Below are 25947 nucleotides of genomic sequence, written 5' to 3' on the forward strand. Positions count from 1 at the left end.
GTTTATTTTAAAGTGTATATATGAGCAATAATAAACATATGATTTTCAAATTCTAATATATCTTTAAGAATTTGTGAGTACTACCCAAGATCTTCAAGAGCACCTGATAAAGAATACCATATCATTTCATCTGTACCTTATGTATAGGCGTTAGTTACCAATCATTATGTTGACACAAAATGTCTGTTCCTTGTTAGCTGACCTGTGTTATGTATTTTATAATTTCAGTGTATGTTTGTGATATTGTGTGGGTTAAACATTTGTACTGCACAAATTACTTCTCAAGTTCTACAACTGGAAGAACCTTGAGAAGTAATTTGTGCAGTACAAATGTTCTATAACTGGAAGAAGGAAGTTTTAAATGAAATCTGAGTCTTGTTTCATAATATATGAATCCAATAAGCAAAATTTCACAGTATTTCAAAGCAGAGATACAGTCTTAGTGACCTTAGGTTTCTAAAAAGCCAGGAAGGAACTATTCTAGATGAAACAACTAATGTCCAATTCTAAACATTTAGCATCTTATAGTAAAAAAGCTAAAAGACATTAAGTGAATGTTTATTGTCTTTTGAATTTACTTCTATTGGAAATAAAAATATGCTTGGTGCACACTGTGGAATAAAACATAATTGGTTTATGGATGTAAAATCATTCTGAGTAATGATGGTGGTGTTCAGGAAATGGATTGGGAAGTAGAGACGGAAGGAGGGGAAATGGAGACAGAATAGTTGAGAGAAACTAATTATAATAATCTTGATGTGATGGTGGCATGAACTAAAGTAGTAGCATTAAGGATATGATAAAGGGGCAGACTGGATAAATATTTAAAAAATAGAAACATCAAGACTTAGCAATTAATTGTATGTGAGTAGTGAATACAGAGGGATCTAGGAGGTTGACTAGGAGTTTCTAACCTAGATCTTGTGTTGGTTAACTGTAATTTTTTCTCTCAGTGAATTTTTGCTTTAACATAGACACAGATGTGCTTCAAGAAGAATCTGTTCTTTCAGTGGTATCTTTTCCTCCAGGGAGAGCCTGCTATTTCTGTGGCTGCTAACGTGAAAGCAAACACTTGCCCTTTCTGTATTGCTGGGGGGAAGGTTATCTTTATCCAGGCAGAGCAATCTAGGTTACTCTCATACACAAAGGTTAATACTGGAGTATACAGCTTTCCTAGATGTGTTAAGCAGCCCTGCAGTCTATATTGGGACTCTGTCTGATCCGTGTGACCCATAAATGGGCTTTCCAACATTCCCATCATCTTTTTTCTTGCTGTGAAGTATATCAATCAATCAAGACCTATGCTGTCACTTTATACAACCCTTTGCCTGAAGCTTCTATTATCTGCTTTATGCTTGTGACTTTGTCCATGGTTGTAACAAGTAATTGACCTTATTCCATAGCAGATGTTGTACATGATTCTGGCCTATTGGGTTTTATACCAAGAAGCCAAATAATATTCTTAGTGATTTTTAAAATATGGTTCTATATACAGGAATTAACCATGTTTCTTTTCAGACTTTTCTAACTAGAAGGTAACTAAAGCAGGCATTCTAATTGTAAACCCCACCAGGACCATGTGGTAGGGTCGTTTTCTAAAGGAAATGTCCAGAACTATTAGCAGAAGGGAGAAAACATACCATGCAGATCATACAACAATTGTCCCCCATAACTCTATATATTTATGTATTTCTTGAGCTCAGGAAAGTTTTCTATATTTAAACACTCCTTCTTTTCCATTTATGTTTGTTATATCTATATTGTTTGTCTTCCATCTCTCCATTTTATCTTTTATTCTTCCTCTCTGTTTTGCCTTAGCATTTTGGGAGGATTTCTAAGCTTGTGCTGACATTACTGATTTCTTTTTCTATGGTATCTATTTTGCTTTTTACTGGCTTCTTGCATTTTGAATTCTATCACCTGTTTAGTTTTAAAATGTTTTACTGCATGTCTTATTAATACAGTTTTATAATCTGTAAATACTGATAATCTTGTTTCTTCTTTTTCAAATTTTATATAATTTCATCTTATTTCACATTAGTTAAATCAAAAATCTTTAAATGTGGTCATAGGTTACTTTTATATATTATTGAATTTATAATAAACGTTTCTTTTCTGGAAACTGGATGGAACCTAGATGGTGTTTCTTGAATATAAGAGTGTCCAAATAACAATGTGAAATATAGATTAGACATCTGAGAAAAGTTGTTTTAGCTAACATCTGCTTTGAAATGTTAGTAAAAAATTTCAAATATACTGTGATGGCAATACAAATGAGCAAACTAATCTCCAGTGACTGTGAAATTCATTTTAATGTTCATCAGGTTGATGTAGTCCTCCATGAGGACTTTTATCTTGTGTCACGCAGTAACTCATCCCATTGTGCTATACTTGCTGTTTTATAATAGTGGGGCTTAACATCACTTTGAGCTCTCATCACTTCACAGTGTTAGTTTTTACTTACCCTCTCCTTTGTGTGCAGCTCAAACTTCTCTGCTGCAGTTCAGAGCTGATTATTATTTTTTATTATTATTATTTTTGAGATGGAGTCTCACTCTGTCGCCCAGGCTGGAGTGCAGTGGCGCGATCTTGGCTCACTGCAACCTCTGCCTCCCGGGTTGAAGTGATTCTCTTACCTCAGCCTCCTGAGTAGCTGGGATTACAGGCACACGCCACCGCGCCGAGCTAATTTTTGTATTTTTAATAGAGATGGGGTTTCATCATGTTGGTCAGGCTGGTCTCAAACTCCTGACCTCAAGTGATCCACCCACCTCAGCCTCCCAAAATGCTGGGATTACAGGTGTCAGCCACCATGCCTGGCCTTAGTGCTGATTATTAATGGCAGCAGCAGGCCATCTGGAGTGGCTGCTGCCATCAGGCCAGCTGCAGCAGGGAGGCGTGGCCGGGGCTGCAGGCTCCATGGAGCCAGCGGGAGCTGGGGACAAGTGGGAGCCCCACCCCTTCCGAGTTGGGGCAGGAGTTCCCCGGGTGCTGCTACAGCCACCCAAGCCACAACTGCAGACCTGGGCATCCGTGTGCTATTGGGGCCAGGAAGCAGGCAGGAGCCTTGCCCTCCTGGGTACAGCTGCAGCCTCCCAAACTGCAGCCGTGGACCCAGGCATCTCTGCACTCTTGCGGACCCAGGAGGCTCCCCCGCTGCTCTCCCAATAGATTCTGAAGTGTCTGCTTCTGCTGTCTGGCTTCTCCCTGCTGTCAGTGCCTGCTCCAATCTCAGAGCAAAGTTGTGGTTAAGCCTGGGTGCTGTGGCAGCCTGGCCAAGTACGCACATGCTTGGGGCAGTGTTTACACACCAGCCCTTTGTCACCTCAGCTCCCTTTGAATTTTTGTCACCAACAAGCATAGAAGGGAATCCGAGGGGGGCTGAGGACAGCTAGGTGCTGGCGTGCAGGTGCCCCTTCATACCTATAGCCTGGGCACCATGAACAGCAGCAGGAGGCAGACAGTTTCCTGAGCAGAAGCGGGCAGGTCCCTGATGACTCCCCACCTTCAGGCCAGGCTGCCAGTCCCACTGACTGGAGTGGGAACTTGTGGTACCTTTTCTGGGTCTGCCAGTGACTGCCCATGGACCAATCAGCACACACTTCCTCTACCCTGAAGCCCATAAAAGCCCTGGACTCAGCCAGTGCTGAGCAGACATTGGGATAACCAGCTGTAGAGAGGAGCAAAGTGCTCTAGGGCCTCCTCTCTGCTGACAGCTGCAGAGATGATGGGATAACCAGTTGCAAAGAGGGGCTGCCCTTTCTGCTGATAGCTGAACACTTGTCAAGATGACTTTCTTGGTAGAGAGGAGCCACCCTCTCTGCTAGGAGCTGAACACTCATCAGAACACCCTGGCTGTGGAAAGGAGCTGCTCCCTGTGGGTTTCCTCTGAGCTGTTCTATCACTTAAGAAAGCTCCTGTTTGTCTTGCTAACCCTCCACTTGTCTGTATACCTCATTCTTCCTGGTCACAGGACAAGAACCTGGGACCCACAGAATTTGGGACCCACAGAATTGTGAGGCTAAAAGAGCTATAACACAACAGGGCTGAGACATGCCCTTCACTCGCCATGTTGCAGGCAAAGAGAAGGAAACTGTGGCCCTTCGGATCACCTAGACTTGGGAGCTCCCCAAACCAGGGCTGTGACTCCCTCTTTGGGACCCTGAGGTTCCTCGCATATCCAAGCTTCTGGGTGCCACCGTGTTCCTCAGTGCCAGCTGTGGAAGCTGTTTGCAGTGTTCCTGGTCCAGCCACAGCCTCGCAGAGAGCTGGTGCCCATGTCAGAACCTGGAGCTGCCTGTCCTGCTGTAGCAGCCAGCATGTCTGACTGTGCACAGTGGCCAGACCCCACGCTCACTCACTCCCTTCGCAGTTCCACACCTGACTTGCCCTTAGCAGACATGGGACCCAGGCCAGCAGCATGAGCTGAGTGCAGCCTGCCAGGGCGGTTAGGTGAAATGAGCTCAGTGGGCCAGAACAAAACTCGGGCAAAGGCGCCATTGGCCACAGAGGTTTCTGGTCAGAAAAATGATACCCCAAAGATCCTGTAACATTATATACACATGCATATTCCATGATTCAAGTCCTCTTATTTTAAACAGTGTTCACCATTTTGTACCCTCACTAAATATTTTCCGTCTTTATTAATGTAGCAGCTTTCAATTAATTAAAAAAAAATTACCCTCATCTTCGACTGGGAATCCTAGTTCCTTGACCCTTTGCATTCAGACTTGACTGCTCTCAAGATCTTGCAGTTTAAATAGAATTAATAAGGGTAACTTGATGTCATTCCTTTCCCTTGCCTTTTCTGTCAGAGGCCAGACTTGCTTTATTAAAACATGATGAGCTTATGCCTTGGGATCACAGTATGTTTCTATTTGGCAGGTAGTATGTAGCCTGCGCAGAACCTGGGACAGATTGGGCACTTAAAGTTGCCTAATGGACTCGTTGATTATTTGATGACATTTACTTCAAGTGTTTACTATGGTCAGTTGTAAAATATGATCTTTTAGCTAATGTTCACAAGTTATGTGACTTCATGTTATCTACAGCATAGGAAATTGAAAATAGATTTTTAAATGTCTACATATAAACTTACCACTGAATCCAGTGACTTTGAATATTTTATTTTTAGGGTTTTTAGAAGATATGTATTTTAGGTTTTTGACTGCTAATCACCCTTCTCCTATTTTTTTTAACAGATTACCAAAATTGAAAATATTAATCATTTGTGTGAGTTGAGAGTTTTAAATCTTGCTAGGAACTTTTTAAGTCACGTTGATAATCTTAATGGGCTGGATTCACTAACTGAACTGAACTTGCGACACAATCAAATCACTTTCGTGGTGAGTATTAAAATGGAATTGATAAGTACTTTGTGGCTTTTTTTCAAGGAATTGAAACAAATGCTGTAATATGACTTTCTGCAAAGTAAGAATCTATGGTTATTTAGTTTTTTTCTGAATTTAAATTGTGGATGTAATTATTAAGCTCTGTAATATGTTGATTTGGGAGGTATTGAGGTATTTTCCATTTTAAAGAATAAATATAATGTTAGAAACACAATAGAAGTGTTATCAGAAAATGAATCATTTGGTGTAAATGAGTAGTAAATCCTTTTCTGTTTTGTCTTGGGTATAGAATTAGTAAGAAAGAGGGTTACTAGTGACTGAAAGTTGAGAAATTATTGTACTAAGAGGGAAAAGGCACAGAGAGGTGAGGTTGAGAGTTGTGAAGATACACATAAATACTGTATGCTTTGCAGTTTTTAAAGAGGCAGCTTGGTGTGGTGGGAAAAGCATTGCATAGGGCATCAGAGGCCTAGTTCTGGTCTTAGCTTCATCCCTCATTAGCTATGTGACCTTGGGTAAATCACAACTCTCATGGCCTCAGTTTAGCATTTTCTAAAATGAGGACATTGAACCAGTTTGACTCTAGGGTGTTTTTTACTTTATTGACTCTGAAAAAAGACATGAATATGGCGGAGAACTGGCATGTGAGCAGGAGGAAAAAGAGTTCGATTGTGGGGTCAAAACTATGGAAAGGGAATTCTGGAACTCTGAGATGAACTTGGTCAAATTTATGATTTTGCTGAAGGTCAGCAACTAAATGGAAACTTGATGCTGAGATATTTTGTATTTGTACATATGTGAAGAGCACTAGAAGTATAACTGTTCTGCTTTGTGATACGATACAGGTAATGAGGAACATTATTTGCTCTTTTAAGAAGTTTCCTTTGTTTAAATGCTATAGAAAAACTGCATTAGGTTCTCTCTGGTATCATTTATGCACTTTGAAAGACACAATATACCGCTTAACTCTTTCAACATTGAGTTCCCTTGTAAAGAATTAAGGGTACTGTAAATGGTACACTTGAAAAGGCTGGGGGACAGATGATACCTTATTTATAGGTCTCATAGTACAGATTGGTTTTATTTTGAAGGTTTCCCAGAAAATATAAGTCAGGTAATGCTCATCTCTTCTAGAAGGTTAGGACAATTTTAGCATGCTATCCAAGATACAGATTTATTCCAGAACTTCTACTTTCTGTCGAGCCCTTCCCAGATTAGATATAATACTGGAACTGGACTGTTTATTTAAAAGACATTCAGATTGGGATAACCTGTTATGTTGCTAAATCTCCAAGAACTGCTCAGTCAGGACTTAATTTGTCCTTAGGACCTTAGGTCTGGTAAGATTCCAAAACATTTTGTTAGAATATGGAACAGGAATCTACTGGCCCTAGCATATTCCTGCCTATATTTTGGCTTTCGTTTGGAAAGTGCATAATGCGTATTCAGGAAATTGCTTACTGAATTCCCCGTTGAGTATTAGATTTAATCACTACTGTTATAGTTTAGGCAGCAGTAAACAACTGATGGAAGAGGAAATTGTATTAATTTCTAAAAGTTAAAAAGACAATAAGTATCATGCATATTAATTACAGTCATTTGCTACATATCAAATTTACTATATCCATATATTGTGAAATATATGGATAAATAAATTTCATCCAACTCTTATTTCTTTTTCAAAGCATCTCTTTCTTAAAATATTCAAGGGACTTTAAAATCTGAGGATACTTTTTTTTCCATCATTTTTTTCTCCAGGATCAGTCACCACACTTACTCTTTTTGGTTTTTTTTCTTTCATGGTTTTGATTTTCCTCAGTAGCTGGTAATCTTTAAATGAAGGACCATGTTAAGGAGTATCTGGGTATCCTGTGCAGTTGAGTAGATCTTTTTAACCATAAGATCTTGCTCTAGAATGATCGCTAGATTTGTGTAAGTTCTTGAATCCCACACATTTGTGAATTTCCTTTTAGGGTAAGTGAAAGGGAAAAGGCAGTCTCACTCAGTGACTGCCAAAATAAGACTTTACTTTCAGGGGTAGAAAGACTTTGTTTTCATTTGTACCAGGTGAAGCTGCCATTTCTTTTTTCCCTCTGATTCTTATGTAGAGGTGGTTAATCATCTCTATAGATAAAACACCCACACTTTCCATCCTTTTTTGACAAATACTCTATTTTGTTTGGAGAACAGTTCCTTAGGCTCTAGCTGAGGATTTCTTCAGCCAGCTGCTCTGTACATGTTTATATTCATGACAGGAGTGGGAGTGGGTGGGTTTGTTGGTATTCTAAAAATAGCTGTTGAGTAGACAGATCTTTAATTATACACCTACTTGATTCAGCACAGTTCACCGTAGTCCATGCTTGTTCATTGTATGCACTGACCCAGCATGGAGTAAGATGGCATTCAGTCAGAAAGAATTGCTGCCTTTGAGTACAACATCTCTTTTGCAGTTTTGAGCTGCAGTTCTTTCTGCTCAGGGTTATCTCCAGTAAGATTCCATCAGCTTTTCAACTGCCTGAAATTCATCAGAAGTGTTGGTCAGTTAATGATAACTCTTTTGTTAGGATTTTCATGAATGTTCTCATTTGTGCGTATTTTTATTGCTTCACCCATTGAATCTTGGAAAGAAGGTGAAACAAATGCAACCTACTTGCTTTCTTGAAGAGAAACGTTCTGTGATGTTTTTGATGTAGAAAAGTTATTGCTTGTTTATTTATTTACCAATCTTTGTTTTTGAAATTTTATAAATTTCAAACCAAATATTTTTAGTTTGTATGGCATCTGTCTCTTTAAAAATTATGAAGTGTCTTATATCCAAAAGACAGGCAACAACAAATGCTGGCAGGAATGTGGAGAAAAGGGAACCCTTGTATATTGTTGGTGGGAATGTAAATTAGTACAACCACTGTGGAAAACAGTTTAGAGGTTTCTAAGAAAACTAAAAATTGAGCTACCATACGATCCAGCAGTCCTAGTGTTGGGTATATTCCCAAAAGAAAGGAAGTCAGTAAATGGAAGAGATATCTGCACTCCTATGTTTGTTGCAGCACTGTTTGCAATAGCTAAGATTTGGGAACAACCTAAGTGTCCATCAACAGATGAATGGATAAAGAAAATGTGGTACATACACACAGTGGAGTAGTAATCAGCCATAAAAAAGGATGAGATCCAGTCATCTGCCACAACATGAATGAACTGGAGATCACGTTAAGCGAAATAAGCCAGGAAAGACACACATCGCATGTTATCACTTATTTGTGGGATCTAAAAATCAAATCAATTGAACTCATAGACATAGAGAGTAGGAGGATGGTTATCAGAGGCTGAGAAGGGTAGTGGGGTGTTGAGGGGAGGTGGAGGTGGTTAATGGGTACAAAAAAATAGAAAGAATGAATAAAACCTACCATTTGATAGCACAATAGGGTGACTATAGTCAATAATAATTGTATATTTTAAAATAATGTAAGTGGATTGTTTGTAATTCAAAAGATAAATGCTTGAGGGGATGGATACCCCATTGTCCATGATGTGCTTATTACACATTGCATGCCTCTATCAAAACATCTCATGTACCGTATAAATACCTATACCTACTATGTACTCACAAAAATTTTTTATTATTAAAATTAATAATACAAATTTTTAAAGCAAAAAATTAATAAAACTAAAAAAAATCCTGAAAAATTTCAGATATCCCCAAAATAATAGGAACTAATATTACCAACAATTGTATATGTCCTTTGTTTTATCTGTTTCTTTCTCAAGTTTTGTGTTGGATATTTTGTATATTAGTTTTCAGTCTTTTAAATTTTCTCATAAAAGCATTTAAGCCTATAAATTTCTCTCTAAAAATCACTTCAGCTTCTTCTATTAAGTCTTGAAATTTAGTATTTTTCTTATTGTTTAGTTCTAAGCATTTTCTAAGTTCTATGTTTCATTGCGATTTCTTTTTTGATCCATGTGTTATTTGGAAGTACACCTTAACATTTTGAAATATATGGATTTTTTATTCTGTGGTCATTCTCTTCTAATTTAATTGCATTGTGACCAGTAAATGTAGATTATGTGTAATTGATACTTTAAAGTTTACTGAGGTTTTTATTTACTTATTTATTGCCTGGTATGTGGTCAGTATCTATAGTTGATGCTCACTGTCAATATATTTGTCTACTATTTGTCAGTTTTTTGAAGCTATGTTTCTAGAAGCATACAAGTTTAAAATTAATATATTTTCTTGGTAATTGTTGCTTTTATTGTTATGTATTAACTCTCTTTATTACTAACTCCTTAATTAAGCAAGTATTTTACGAGTATGGGCTATATGCCAGGCATTGTTCTAGGTAGTTGGTATATAACAGGACACTAATAATACTTATTACCTTAATGTTTATTTAATGTTAATACCAGGCTTTTCTGGTTATTTTTCCTTGGTGTATCTTTTTTATTTCCTAACCTTTTAAGAAAAATGTTTAATTTGATATAATTTCAGAAAATGTTGTAATAATAGGATAAAGGATTCCCAGTACAAAATGCACCCAGATTCTCTAAATGATAACATTTTGCTACATCTGCTTTATCTTCTCTCTTGCTTACTTTCTCCCTTCTTCCTTATCTGTATATCAGTTAATATATACTTTTTTTCAACCATTTAAGAGTAAGTTGCTGGCATAATGCCTCTTTATTGCCACATACTTCTGTATGTATTTCCTAAAAACAAGAAATTGTCTTATAACAATAGTACCACTATCAAACTCAGGAAATTAACATTGATATGATGCCATTTATCTAATCTATAGACCTCATTTGGCTTTTGCCATTTGTCCCAATAATGTCCTTTATAGCAAAAGAAAATACAAGACATGCATTGCATTCAGTTGTTATATCTCCTTAGTCTTCTTTAATCTGGAAGAGTCTTTTTATGTATTTTATGACGTTGACATTTGTGAAGAATATGGCAGGAATATCAGAGAAAAGATGCTGAGTTTTTTTCCAGTGTATATCAAGTATGTATTCTTTAACTTCCAACCTTTTTCTTATAAAGAATGCATAGCCTCCTTTTTAAACGTATAATCTGAGAATCTGTCATAACCAGAGACTTTAGTCTATTATACTAATTATGATTACTAATTATGATATATTTAGATTTTTTACTTTGATGTTATTTCATGCTTCTTACTTGTTATGTTTTCCCTATGTTTTTATTTTCTTCTGTCTTATTTTGGGTTGATGGTGTTTTCTCTGTTCTTTCTCATTCACTTTAATGGTTACTCTTAGCATTTTAAAATATACACTTCACTTAAATCACAGAGTTAATATACATCTCTACCCTCTTATCAGATAAGGACCTTAGAATCATTTAATACAGTAACCTTTCCATTTTACATGTTTTTGTTGCCTAGTATTTTCTTTTTATTCTTTTACCCCCCAAATTAGACATTTTAATTGCTATTGTTTCCAGTCAGTGCTTATTTGGATTCACTCACATGCTTGTTTGGGTTCACCACTCCTTTCTGCATCTCTGTCTATCCTTCTTCCCAAAATATGTCATTTAGAAAAAGTTTCTTTAAGATAACTCTGAAGTCTCTCGGTTTTTGTTTATTAAAAAATGAGTTTATTTTGCTTTTATTCATGATTGATGATTTGACTTGATTGACAGTTATTTTTTCCCAGATGTTTGAATATCATATTCCATTGTCTTTGAGTTTCTGTTATTGTCATTAAAATGTCTACTATCATTTGTGTGTGTGTGTAGGGTATCTTCTTTTCCTTCCTCTGGTTGCCTTTAAGATTGTAAGATTTCTTTTTGAAGTCCTTCAGATTTACTCTGATATGTTTAGGTGTGAAACTATCTTATTTTATTAATTTGAAACAGACATTTTCTATATTCCAACAACTCTGAAATCTAGATATGTCTTACAATCTATAGCATGCTTAAATCAGTGTTATACAGGCTACAGCAATTTCATTGCTTAAATATATGTGGACTTGGTTATAGCTGTTTATACTATTGTCATTTCAGTTGTTGGTACTATATGTTTTGAGTTTTGTCACTGTTCAAAATGCATTTTAAAATATGACACCATGATTTGGCATTGAAATGAAACATTCTATTCAAAAAGCTATGGAAATGGAGCAGCAAAGACATTAAGTTTAATATTAATGAGAAAAATTATTTTTCATTGGAAGAATGGCCCCAATTCTACCTTCTCTTGCTAATTAACAATCAAATACTTTAAAAGGAAGATAGCCATGTATTGTTGAAGCTGTATTACATTTGTTACTGAGATAGATTCAGAGAGATTGCCTATCATGTATCAAGCAGTGCAACTGAAGGCAGAATAAATTGAATTGAGGAAACCCCTTGGAATAGATGAAAGAAATTTCAAAATAACAAGAAGCTGTGTGAACAATTCATGTTGGTGCTTTCCTTATCTTACAAAATCAAAACATATAGAATGGGTATCAGTATTTGGAAGAAAATCCCGTAGACAATAATGGAAGACACTTTTAGGATATACTGCATCATCCATGTTCTTAATGGCATAGAAGACAATATTGTGTGAAAAGCATGGACATTATTAGTTGAAAAGTGATTGAGAAGTTTAAATCCAAATATGAAGACTTTTCCTCTGTACTTTATTGAGGGATAATTTAGATACAATAAAATACACAATCAACTGTACAGTTCAATAACTTCTGTTTAATCTGAGTAATTGCATGTGACTGTCACTCAGATCAAAATATAAAATATTTCTATCACCTCAAAAAGTTCCCTTGTGCCTCTTTCTAGTCAGTACCCTCCCCTGCCCCACAGATATTCTGACTTCTATCCCTGTGGATTAATTTTGCCTGTTTTTGAAAAGCACATATATAAAGATTATGTACTCTTTTGTATATTCAACATAATGTCTTGATATTCATCCATTTTGTTGTGCATAACAGTAGTTTAAAAAATTACTGAGCTGTATTCCATTGTAGAAATATCATACAATTTGCTTATTCATTTTTCTGTTCACAGACACATTGGTTATTTCCAATTTTTGACTCTTACAAATAAAGCTGCTGTGGATATTCTTGCACTTTAAAAAAATTATTTATTTATTTAGAGGTAGGTTCTCATTATGTTGCCCAGGCTCGTTTTGAACTTCTGGGCTCAACTGATCCTCCTGCCTTAGTCTCCCAAAGTGCTGGAATTACAGGCATGAGTCACCAAACATGGCCATAGTTTTAAATTTACATATATATTTTGGTGGACAAATACTCTCATTTCTCTTAGGTAAATATGTAAGAGTGTTATTACTGAGCCATAGGGTAGGTGGGTGTCTAAATTTATTTGAAATTACCAGTTTTATGAAGTGATTATACCATTTTATACTCCCAGTAGCAATAGAGAGTTCTCATTGCTCAATATCCTTGCCAAAGTTTGTCAGTCTTTATAATTTCAGCAACTCTATGATTCTCATTGTTCTTTTAATTTGCATTTTCTTTATAACTAATGATGCTGTACATCTTTTCAAGCATCTTTTCATCTTTTATGAAGTATCAGTTCAAATTTGTTACCTGTTTGAAAAAATTAGGTTTTTTATCATTCTAGATTCAGGTCCTTTGTTTGAGATGTATACATGTAGAGAGAGAGAGTGTATTTTCTCCATGGCTTGCCTTTTTACTCTCTTAACAGTGTTTTTGATGTGTAGAAACTTCTAATTTTAGTGAAGCTCAGTTTATCAATTTATTGTTTTTAGTTGTTTTTATCTTTTGTGTCCAGTCTGAGAAATCTTTGCCTATCCCAATATCATGACTATGTTCATCTACATTTTCCTCCAGAAGGTTTACAGTTACCTTTCTATTTAGGTATGTGATTCATTTTTATTTTCATTTGTTTGTTTATTTATTTGAGACAGAATTTCACTCTGTTGCCCAGGTTGGAGTGCAGTGGCTCGAACATAGCACACTGCAGCCTTGACCTCCTGGGCTGAAGCAATCCTCCCACCTCAGCCTTCCGTGTAGCTGGGACTACAGGCACAGGCCACCACACCTGGCTAATTTTTAAATTTTTTGTAGAGATGGGGTCTTGTCATGTTGCCTAGGCTGGTCTCGAACACCTGGGCTCAAGTGATCCTCCCATCTTGGCCTCTTACAGTGTCAGAGTTTACAGGCATGAACCACCATGCCCAGCCTGTAATCCATTTTTAATTAAGTTTGTGTATGCTGTGAGGTAGGGGATTATAGTTCATTTTTCCCACGTGGGAATATCTATTTTCTTCATTACCTTTTATTTAAGAAAACTTGCTTTCCCCACTGAATTAAGTTGTTGTTGTCTTTGTTGAAATCTAGTACTAATCAAATGGATCTTTTTTCTGGACCCTCTATTCTGTTCCATCTATTTGTCTACTTACTATATACCAGATCCAATCACATCTTTAGGCTCCACTTTTAGTTCTAGTTCTTTTGCCCTTTCTACCACATCTATATAGTAAGTGGAGATATTTTAGAAGTTCAACTTTATTTTGTGTAACCTACTTTTTATGTATGCATAAAAATGATATTCAGTAAAAAAAAATCTGGTTAAGTAAATCTAAAAGAGTTTTTCAGTAATAAATACAAATTTTAAGTGATATATTATTCTACTATAAGTTAATTATATTTTCCCCAAGGGCTGAATAAAATAGTTGTAAGATAATGTTAGATTTAATAAAATGTGGTAATTTTATTAGCATACCTAATATTTGTGTTTCCTAAATCTGCAGATTTGTAACATTTATTTATCTATTTATTTATTTTCTTTTATTTATTTATTCTTTTTGAAACAGAGTTTCACTCTTGTTGCCTGTGCTGGAGTACAAGGGTGTGATCTTGGCTCACTGCAAGCTCCACCTCCCGGGTTCAAGCCATTCTCCTGCCTCAGCCTCCCGAGTAGCTGGGATTACAGATGTGCACCACCATGCCCGGCTAATTTTATATTTTTAGTAGAAATGGGGTTTCACCATGTTGGTCAGGTTGGGCTCGAACTCCTGATCTCAAATGATCCACCTGCCTCAGCCTCCCAAAGTGTTGGGATTACAGTCATGAGCCCCCCGCACCTGGCACATATCTTTCATTTATTATGGGAACATTCTGAGTCTTTATATTTTCAAATATTGCACTTCCATTTTTTCTCGTTCTACTTCTTAAACACCTACTAGATATAGTATGGACTTTTTCATTCTATTCTTTGTTTCCTAATCTCTCTATAATTTTCATCATTCTTATTTCTCTCTGCTTCGTTTCTTCATTCTTATCACTTATCTGGTTCTACCTTTGAATTCACTGACTTTATCCTCAAGTTGTCTAATTTGATTTTTAGTCGATCCATTGAGTTTTTAAAAATGATCATAGTTTTTTCTTTGTAGAAGTTCTACATGAATTTTTTAAATAAATGCCCAGATTTCTTTATTTCTAATGTAGGCATACCTTAGAGATACTATGGGTTCGGTTCCAGACCACCACAATAAAGCAAATGTAGGAATAAAGTGAGTTATATGAAGTTTTTAGTTTCCCAGTGCATATAAAAGTTATGTTTACTCTATACTGTAGTCTATTAAATGTGCTATAGCATTATGTCTTTAAAAACAATGTACATACCTTAATTCAAAAATATTTTAGTACTAAAAAGTACTAATGATCATCTGATCTTTCAGCAAGTTGTAATCTTTTTGTGGTGGAGGGAGGGTCTTGCCGTGATGTTAATGGCTGCTGACAGATCAAGGTGTTGGTTGCTGAAGGTTGGGATGACTGTGGCGTAAAAATCAGACAACAATGAAGTTTGCCTCATTGACCCTTCTTTTCATGAAAGATTTCTCTGTAGCATGAGATACTGTCTGATAGCATTTTACTTACAGTAAGACTTCTTTTGGAATTGAAATCCATCCTCTCAAACTCTGCTGGTGCTTTATCAACTAAGTTAATGTGATATTCTAAATTGTTTGTTGTCATTTCAGCAATGTTCATAGCATCTTTTCACTAGGAGCAGTTTCCATCTTAAGAAACGATTTTCTTTCCTCATCCATAAGAAGTGACTCTTCATCTATTCAAGTTTGGTCATGAGATTGCAGCGATTCAGTCACATCTTTAGGCTCCACTTTCAGTTCTAGTTCTTTCGCCCGTTCTACCACATCTGCATGCAGTTCCTTCCTCCACTGAAGTCTTGAACCCCTCAAAGTCATCCATGAGGGTTGGGATCAACTTCTTCCAAACTCCTGTTACTGTTGATATTTTAACCTCCTCCCATGAATCATGAATGTTCTTCATGGCATCTAGAATGGTCAATTCTTTCTGGAAAGTTTTCAATCTACTTTGCCCAGATCCAGTAGAGGAATCATTATTTAAGGCAGCTAAAGCGTTATGAAATGTATATCTTAAATAATAATCCTTGAAAGTTGATATTACTCCTTGCTCCATGGACTGCAGAATGGATGTTGTGTTAGCAGGTATGAAAACAATATTAATCTCCTTGTATATCCATCAGGGCTCTTGGGTGACCAGGTGCTTTGTTAATGAGCAGTAATATTTTGAAAGGAAAATTTTTTCCTGAGCAGATCTCAGTGGTGGGCTTAAAATATTCAGTAAACCATGCTGCAGACAGAAATACTGTCATCAGCATACAACTTTGTTGTTCTGTTTACAGAGCACAAGCACAGTAGATTTAGCACATTTCTTAAGGGCCATAGTATTTTTGCAATGGATCATTGGCTTCATCTTAATGTCAACAACTTTGTTAGCTCCTAACGAGAGAGTCAGCATGTCTTTTGAAGCTTTGAAGTTAGTTACTGACTTTGCCTCTCCATCTATGAAAGTCCTAGATGGCATCTTCTTCCAATAGAAGGCTATTTCATCTGTATTGAAAATCTGTTGTTTAGGGTAGCCACCTTCATCAGTTATCTTAGCTGGATCTTCTAGGTAACTTGCTGCAACTTTGACATCAGCACTTGCTGCTACTTCACCTTGCCCTTTTATGTTATTGAGATGATTTCTGTCCTTAAACCTCATGAACCAACCGTTGCTAGCTTCCAGCTTTTCTTCTGCAGCTTCCTCATCTCTCTCAGCCTTTTTAGAATTGTTGAGAGTTAAGGCCTTGTTCTGGATTAGGCTTTGGCTTAAGAGAATATTGTTGCTGGTTTGATCCTTCCAGACCATTCAAACTTTCTTCCTGTTGTTTTTATTTATTAGTTGTGTGTTCCACTAGAGTAGCACTTTCGATTTTCTCCAAGAACTTTTCCTTTGCATTCACAACTTGGCTAACTGGCTAAAGAGGCCTGGTTTTCAGCCTATCTCAGCTTTCGACATGCCTTTCTCACTAAGCTTAACCATTTCTAGCTTTTGATTTAAAGTGAGAGACTTGTGACTCGTTTTATCACTTGAACACTTAGAGACTATTGTAGAGGTTATTAATTGGCCTAGTTTTAATATTGTTGTGCCTCAAGGCAAAGGTAGGCCCAAGGAGAGGGAGAGACATGGGGGAAGTGCCAGTGAGTGGAGCAGTCAGAAGACACATTTGTTGATTAAGTTTGCCACCTTCTATGGGCACGGTTTGTAGTGCCCCGAAACAATTACAATAGTAATATCATAGATCACTGATCATGGATAATCATAACTAATTTAATAATAATAAAACTTGAAATATTGTGAGAACTACCAAAATGTGACATGTGAAGTGAGCACATGCTATTGGAAAAATGGCACTGATAGACTTGGTTGATACAGGATTGCCACAAACCTTCAATGTGTAAAATTTTAGAAAAGCACAATATCGGCAAAGCATGATTAAACAAGGCATATATGTACCTTATTTTTTCTTGTTTTTCATTTCTTTCATTGCTCTTATAAATTTAAAAATAAATATTCCATAGTCTTTATCAAGTTACTATATTTTCTTAATTTTTTGGCATTTCCACATCTGTTGCCTGAAAGTTCTACTGACTGTTACTCATGGTAATTTTTTCTTTATAGTTTAGTAGTTTGGAATAGTCAGGATGTTGCAAAGCCTGAGTTGAATTCGTGTCTTTCCAGACAATTTTGCCAGGAGTGTTAGGGTCATGAATACCAGGTACCGTTTTTTATGAGGGGTCTTTTTAGATGATGTTTGTGATGTAAATTTGAACTTTAAATTCCAGTGAGGGAAGGCCTGTGGCTATAAAATTGAAGCTTTTTGTTGATTTCCTCAAAGCTGTTAAATCTAGCTCTCCTAGATTATAAAGACTGGACATTTCCCTAATTAGTCAGCATATCAGTACCTTCTTACTGGTCTGGTTTTAAGTTCCCTTTCAGTTTTTGCTCTGGGGTATTAAAACAGTGTGTAGAAGAAAATCAGACTGGAAGAGTAAGATGTAGCTGAATTGACTGATTTCTATTGCTGTGTAATGGGTAGTAAACAAGCACAAAAACTGGATAAGCACATTAATGCCTTTGGATAACAGAGCCAAGTAATGGACTTTTTTCATTGGCTTTATATATATGATTAGAGTTTTCATATGATGGCTTGCAACTATTATTAGTCCTCATATAATATGTGTCTGTGTCACAAAGTGATGGGTGAAGCAAGTAATTATTTTGGAAATAATTTAATAAGTCTTCTTTTAAAAAGGAATACTTTGTTGTTTTTTTGTTTCCAAGCTTGTTTGATGCTTTGTGAATGGATCTGTTTACAGCTCTCAAAGTTAGAATAATTACCCCTGTATATTTTTACTCTAACTTGTTTCATATGAAAGCCTACATAGTAAAAATGAGGGTAGCTGTGATTTTATTATAGTCATCTTTGCCCTACATGGTACATGTCAAAATCCTTATCTGTTCACCTTTCTTCTTCCTTATTCCTCTAGAGGAAGCTGCTCTAAAAATAGCTCCAGTGATAGATGTTCCCCACGTGGTCAGATTGCTGAATCATTTAATTCTTTTTTTTTTTTTTTTTTTTTTTGAGATGGTGTCTTGCTCTGTCGCCCAGGCTGGAGTACAGAGGCACGATCTCAACTAACTGCAACCTCTGCCTCCCGGGTTCAAATAATTCTCCTGTCTCGGCCTCCTGAGTAGCTGGGACTACAGGCACACGCCACCATGCCTGGCTAATTTTTGTATTTTTAGTAGAGATGGGGTTTCCCATATTGGTCAGGTTGGTCTCAAAATCCTTAACCTCAGGTGATTCACCTGCCTCAGCCTCCCAAAGTGCTGGGATTACAGATGCGAGCCACCGCACCTGGCCATTTAGTTCTTTTACGCAGTTTAGGGATATGGACAACAGTGCCTGAGCAGAGTAGGACAAGCATTTTTCTCAGAAAACAAGTCAGTATTCTTTTGAAAAATAAAAAATTATAATCCTCTCAGATAATCTTGTGGTAAATAATTTTGTCTATTTTTCAAAGGATTATATTTTCCAAATACATGAAATAGTTTTTAATTTTACTTCAAACAAGTTTTGAATATTATTTTCAGTATTATGTTCTATTAAAAGTAATACATTTAAGATAATGAAGAAATTAATAACAGATGAACTATAAATATTCCCCTACATGTAAACATTTTATTTCATTTTTTCCCTCTCATCTTAGGTATGTTAACATTCTGGCTGCTTTGTTATAGTTTCTCTGATGCTGAAATAGTTACCTCCAGAAAAGAAATGTTAGGGGTATTTAATGCTTGACAGTAAAATAAATACTTTTCCTTAAAGAGTTGAGAATTTAGCTTTCTTACATTATTCCTAACCCCCATTTCCACTTTCCCTGTCATTCCAAAATAATTTTTAGGTAAGCAGATTGAGTGCTGGCTCCTGCAGAGTACCACCAGAATGACTAGTTGATAAAGCAAAGGAGAATTTATTACTGGCAAGTAAAAGCACACTGCCTTGACATAGCCTTGGCTGTATCTTCAAAGGCAAAGACAGGAGATTTAGTTTGAAATTTCTTGGGGTTCTGGTTTAGGATAGGTCTTTCAGTGCAGGAGCTTAATGAAAATGGATACATTTATGATAGAATAGATTAGGATGGTTGACAAAGCAAGGTGAGGTTTTCAAAATGAGTCTTGGACCATGATGTTAAACTTTTGTTTTCCCTGAGATTAATAACTGTCTCAATTTAGGGCTTAACTATCATTAATTAATGTCCAAACTCTTCAACAGAACCCTAAAATTCCTCTCTGTATGGGCAAAGACTTCAGGTGATCTATGTTTCATTTTTACCTCTTGGAGATACCCTTCTAGAGCCTCCTGTCCTCTGTCAAATGTGGCCTGTTTGCATTTAGCCCTGCTATACAGATTTCATTGTTGGATTTCTCTTTGCCTCTCCTGGATGACGAATTGTACTCCCTCTATCTTATATATATCCCATCTTTTGTTTACTCTCTCATATTAGAGGAGCCATCCCCTAGTAGTTTTTAACAGGTCTTTCTTCTGTAAATAATGCATACATAATTGATATGGTAAATATGGTGTTTTCTTTTTGTCTGTTATAATGCTAGAATTTCGTTACAAAAGTATATCACAGAATTGCTAAAAATTTGGAGAAAATTAATGTTTTCTTACAGAAATGAATTTGGAACAACAAAAAATGATTGTGGGTAATTATTTGCTTTTTAAAGTTCTGGAAAGCTATGTATATAAGTGATTATGAGGATATATAGAATTGAATTCTGTATTTTAATGTTTCAACTTGTGAATATTTTTATATTTTTGATAACTCTACTAGGCAATGACATTTAATGATTTGGAAAATTTGATAAAGACTTGTAAAATTTTATCTCATAAACAAAGATTAAATAATTATATTATAATGTTATCAAACTTAAAAAACTTTTTTCACAAATTATATCCTGATGGAATTTGAGTTTTATATTTTAATTGACAAAAGTTATGTCTTAGAAGGTGTTTATAATCTCTGAAGATGGCATGCTGGAGCTCAAAGGGACAAATGTATTTTTTAAATGAGATGCCTTGATTCAAAGGATTTAAAATGTATTTTAAAAAGCTGCTGCCTCTCCGTTTCCCCAGGTTGAGTGCCAGTAACAATGATTGTGCCTAGAAATATATCAGGTAGATTCCAGGAAGAATTTGGGAGAAGAGATTTCCCCAGGATTACAGAGAGGGTTTTCAGTCTGGCTGTGACTTCATGTTTCTAGAGACCAGATAGACAGTAGGCTGCCATTTCCTTTGGAAACTAGGGCCCTGGAGTGAAATGAGCCCTATATCACTAGTCTATTACTCCTCTTCCATTTGTGGGAATATCAGAGGGAATTAGCTGAAAGAGATGATTTTAAAAGTTTGCCAACATTTGAAGTATATCACCTACTGAGGGAAATTTGGCTGCCCTCCTGTTTCCACAGACTTACTCCTTGGCCATGAAAAGCTCTAAAAATCATTATCTCACATCTGCAGAATAGGTTTTGTGGGAGTGGGCCTGAGAATGATAATGTCAAACGAATGGTATACATAGCCAGTGTTTTGATCATGGACTGTTGTATTGATTTTACACTGCTTAGGATCTAAAGGGTTGAGAGAAGTTTGGAGAATAGTACATACGGAAGGTAGAAAAACAAGGCAGGTTCATTTTTCCTTTGCTCTCTGAAAAACCATTAAAAAGTGGTTCTGTCCTAATTCTATCACTTTTATATTTTCTTTTAATAACAAAAAAATACAGCATTTTGGGAAAAGCTAGGTTTGTCAATAATTGTAATGCACTTGCCTAAACTCTTACTCAGGTCTTAGAAATGGTAGTTTTCAAATGGAGGGAAGAAAAGGAGGGGGAGGAAGAAAGACAATGATTTATGGAAACAGTAAAACAAGTTTTGATTTAGGTTTGATATTGGTCACAATAACATGTCAAATATACTTATTTTTGTATTATTCAAATTAATATAACTGAGAATTACTGCAAATGATGCTGCCCTTGAAAAACATTTCATATGAGACATGGCAGTATATGATACTTTAAGGAGCAGAGCACTGAAAGTCAGGATAACTGAAATCTTTCCCTGTCTTAGCCTCTAGGGACTGACTGTATGTACTCCTGGGCCACCTTCCCACCATACCCTTATTCTCCCCCTGCAATAACCTCAACTGGTCACTTTTCTAGGCGAATAATAAGGTTGTAGACTTGGTAATTACAAAGTTTCTGTAAGATTCTGTTACTCCGTTATATATAAATCTTTTCAGAAGTTTTATGTCTTTTCATGATTAGGTAGCTTTTACTTTATTTTTTGTTTGTTTGTTTTTAATAATTTGGTCCTAAATAATTCAAGATTTGTTAAGGTTAACTGTATTTAAACAGTAGTGGTGTGTTTTTGGAGTGGTGTACATAAATGTAACAGGGTAGATTTCCTATTGTAAGAACCTCTGATATGAGCTTAGATGAGAAATTGCCCTTACAGTGCCCTTCAGTGACACTTACCATGATTTGCTTTTAGTTTTATGGGGGAATCATTAGTGTATTGGTTCATTTGTAACTGATGGTTTATTTCCAAGGTTTTCAGAATAGTGAGTTAAATAGCTTTAAAATTCTCACTATTGTTTAGAAGGCTAACTGTATAAATTTAAATGTTAAGGCTTTTGAATGGCTTCTTTTTAACAGTGATTTTTTAACAAATGTTTGATCATACTGTATTTGTGCTACAGTTGAAATGCTGAAGTAGCATTTTGGCATCTTTCCCAAAAGCATGCTTAAAGAGGCTAGCGGCAGCATCTCTCCCTGTCTCCTCAGTGCTTTTTACCTTGTGAGTGGTGCAGCTTGTTCTGCGGATGTACTGAAACCCTGCCATTTAATCTGCAGTGGAGGAGAATGGAGCTCACTGACCAGTAGAAATCAGTGAGGTAGCAATGTTGCAGTAAATAGAAATGATTATATATTTCAATAGCTTAGCAAGAAGATATTTATAGTATTTTTTTCTTTCATCTGATTAATTTTTGCTTTCTGTTTTCTTCCAGAGAGATGTGGATAATTTGCCCTGCCTCCAACATCTCTTTCTCAGCTTCAACAATATATCTAGGTAAGTGGAAACTCTCAAGTTGTCATTTATTATAACTTGATTGTATGGATTCTAGCGCTTTAGATTAAGATTGGAAATACCTTGGAGAATTTTACTAGCATGGAAGATTTTAAATTAGAAAATGATAAGACAAAGTTCTCTGTGGAAAAGCAAAGCTCTTGTGTGTATTCTTGCCTGTAATACTAAGATGATGAAATTAATATAGCGTGTGCTTTTAATTTAATTATGCTTTAGAGTTGTCCTTTTGTGAAACATGAGTACATGGAAATTTCAACATATATTTTGCTGTCCTTTGTTTGACATTCACAGCACTGGTCAGTTGAATTAGAATTTCTTTCATAAATTATCAGCTGCAATTTGTATAGCTACTAAGCAATTTTAATACAGCAGGCTATATTTGTCACTGAGCCACTTGCTAATTAGGCCAAACTGCCTTCTAGCTTAGTATCTCTACTTAAAATTAATGCTGCTAAGAGACAGTGGATTAGAATATAGAAATGTATACATTTAGTTTTCTAACGATTTAAGCATATTATCCTTTATATTGTGATGATGTCTCATTTAGAATTGGAGCTGAGACATACAGTAAGATTTTTCAATGCAAAAGGGCCCCTACTTTTTCTCTAATTCTTTCCTTCTCCTCCTTCCCAGGAGCCACTTAGTTTGAACTGGGCTTTTTAATGCCCCCCGTTCTTTAGTTTCACTTTAAGGCTGTTCTTTGAATCTGCTTTTATAAGAGGATAAAAAATATATATAAAAAGATTTAGAGCGTATCTTTTTCTGAACTCCAGGTCTAAGCTTCTGTATTAAAAACCAGTTTAATTTTTGTGTGTTGTCTGTTGGCATGTTTTTTGCATGTCTGCCATCACACTTGTTTTAACCCAATCATCCTGTACTATGTCTCTAAAAGATAGAAATTATCTAAAGACAGTGAGCTTTGCAAATAGACATTATTTTAAAGAAAATACTGTTACTCTTTCTCTTTTTTCTCTTCTGTGGGAAAAAAATATTAAAGTTTTTTTGATAGACTTTTCATATTCTTCTTAGTGTATTTTGAATGTGACATTCCAGGTGCCATTCTGTCTTGTTGGAGAGGTAGAATTTCTTTTCAATGGCAATAGAAGGGTCACTCATTTTTTTTAAGGAAATTTCTTCCTAAAAATCATGAACAACTCTTTGGAGAAGAGATAGTCTCTCATTTTTACAATATGTGAAATATTCTCTGTTTAAGATACTGCAAACTTATAGATTCCCCCCACCTGTGACGGAACTCATTACTTCTTTTGCTTCTTGTTTATGGGGAGTAATTTAAAGAGAGATGTAAATTTGGTTATATAGGGGTTATGATGTTCCCAGGTCGCCAGGATATCTGAATTTCTGAACTCCTAAATGCCTAGCTCTGTAGGAAGTTGGTGTTGGTTGCCTGTATCTGGAAAACTTTCTTCCCAACCTGGAAAGGAGTTCCACTCACCCAGCAAAATAAAGTTAAGATTAATGAGATTAATATTTATAACTTTCTTTAAAAAGTGTGATTTCTCAAGAAAATAAAGATAGAAGTGAGCCAACAATTTTGAGGCTTTTATTCTCTCTGTAATTGCTTTCTCTGTGTTTTTATATAGCTTTCACAGTATACCTTCATCTAGTATTTCCAGCAGATCTGCTTTTGAGGCATAGTGCATTTCCTGCTCTGTTTTTGTTGATGCTTGTGGTCCAGGAGGTGGTATAGTGAATATATTAGATCTGAGGAGGGAAAAATCAGAGAGAGCAACTTTGAAAACATTTCTGTGAACTTTACTCAAGATATAGATATCTCAGATAGCTGGGCTGTCAGATAACCTGTAGTGAGAGCTACAGTATATATTCAAGGCACAATTGTTCTTCTATATCCTGGCACAATAGAGTTGCCAGGTTTTACAGTCCCAGCTTTCTGGGACCTATCTCTCATGGACCCTAATTCAGTAGTTTAAGTAGGGCTCAGGAATTTGTACCTTTATTTTAAAAACGCAGCTGACTTAAAAATACCAATGGTCTGTGTTTTTTAACTTCAGGTCAAAACCCATATAGGGATCCTAAGATCAATTTAGTGGTTTAAAACCAAGTAAATTAAAATGGAATGGAAAATATCAGAATTTGTCACACATTTTAAGAGCATACACTGTTTCATAAAAATTTTCCAGTCTTAATTATATATGGGTATGTCTATGTGTGCATATGTATGTATGTTATTTTACTATAGACAATGTGGAAACTGGGTTACAATGTAAATATGTTTCTCACTATGGGTTAGATGAAGAAATTTGAAAAATTCTGTGAGATCTTGCTACATGCATTTATAGCTTCCTATATTTCCACTATTATTGCAGTGTTAGAGTTTATTGTACTTTTATTTTATATTGTCCCTTCTGTTAGACTGTAAGCTTGACAAAGGCAGAAGAATATGTCTATACTGCTCACTACAGCCTCTTCAGCATCTAGCATGTATGTGTTCTTAGTACAGGTGTTACTAGCTGTATTTAAAAGATTTATAAGGAGAGGCTGGGCACGGTGGCTCATACCTGTAATCCCAGCACTTTGGGAGGCCAAGGCGGGCGGATCACGAGATCAGGAGATCGAGACTATCCTGGCTAACAGGGTGAAACCCCGTCTCTACTAAAAATACAATAAGAAAATTAGCTGGGCGTGGTGGCGGGCGCCTGTAGTCTCAGCTACTTGGGAGGCTGAGGCAGGAGAATGACGTGAACCCGGGAGGCGGAGGTTGCAGTGAGCCGAGATCGCGCCACTGCACTCCAGCCTGGGCAACAGAGCTAGACTCTGTCTCAAAAAAAAAAAAGATTTATAAGGGGAATTTAATTCCTCAAACAGAAATAGTTGTCTGTGTGATCTAAGAACTCTGGTATGTCCTTTTTTATGTTATTACTAGGTCATTTAGTCTGTGTTTAATGCGTGGACCTGTGAGGTTTAAAGCCATAAGCAAATCAAAGTTCTCTTGGCAGTTGTTTTGGGATTCCAGGTTAGTTTACTGATTTGTCAGTAAGGATCTTGCCTGTAATTTCTAGAGAAACTAAACCTTTTTATTTATGCAGTGGGGTGTATCAGGGGTAGGGTGGTGGGTGTGGTGTGCCCCAGGATACAGACATTAAGGAGGTTCATTGTCTGTAAGGCATTTAAAAACAACAAAACTGACAAAAATAGTGTTGTTTTTTATTGTCACCTTGTACCGGAATTTCTAACCTATGTCACTGATAAAATACTCTTCTCTGCCAGGGTGACCTCTCATACCTCTTTTCTTACTTTAGTAAGACAATGTTGTTTGGACTCAGCTCTTTCTTTGTGATGTCACTGAAAATTTTAAACTAGGTTTCTTTCTCTCTTTTTTTTTTTTTTTTTTTTGAGGAAGGAATGCTGTTTTAAGTTCTCTAATGACCTTTGTTAGTACACATGGTATGGTTAAAGGTCACTGAAGCACACGCTTTGGGGTGTGACTTTTCCTTCTTCACTATTCTCCAAGTCAAGATAATCCTCTAGGCTATTTTCAAAATTTTACTGAAAATGGTTTATAAATTTACCTTTATCAGGAAATCATTCTCTTTGCATT

General features: G+C 36.1%; 1 protein-coding gene across 5 annotated transcripts in view; it reads left to right on the plus strand.

Moving 5' to 3' along the window:
* The window catches only part of LRRC49 (leucine rich repeat containing 49), a 204209-nt gene that overhangs the window by 61355 nt on the left and 116907 nt on the right, over positions 1-25947 (plus strand). For all 5 annotated transcript variants that reach the window (XM_023220694.1, XM_023220692.2, XM_023220695.1 and 2 more), the window contains 2 exons: positions 5202-5345; positions 22291-22352. In XM_023220694.1, coding sequence (XP_023076462.1) covers positions 5202-5345; positions 22291-22352 — 206 coding nt within the window. The remainder of the gene's footprint in view (positions 1-5201; positions 5346-22290; positions 22353-25947) is intronic.

The sequence above is a fragment of the Piliocolobus tephrosceles genome, chromosome 6, assembly GCF_002776525.5.
Source record: "Piliocolobus tephrosceles isolate RC106 chromosome 6, ASM277652v3, whole genome shotgun sequence".
Classification (NCBI taxonomy): Eukaryota; Metazoa; Chordata; class Mammalia; order Primates; family Cercopithecidae; genus Piliocolobus; species Piliocolobus tephrosceles.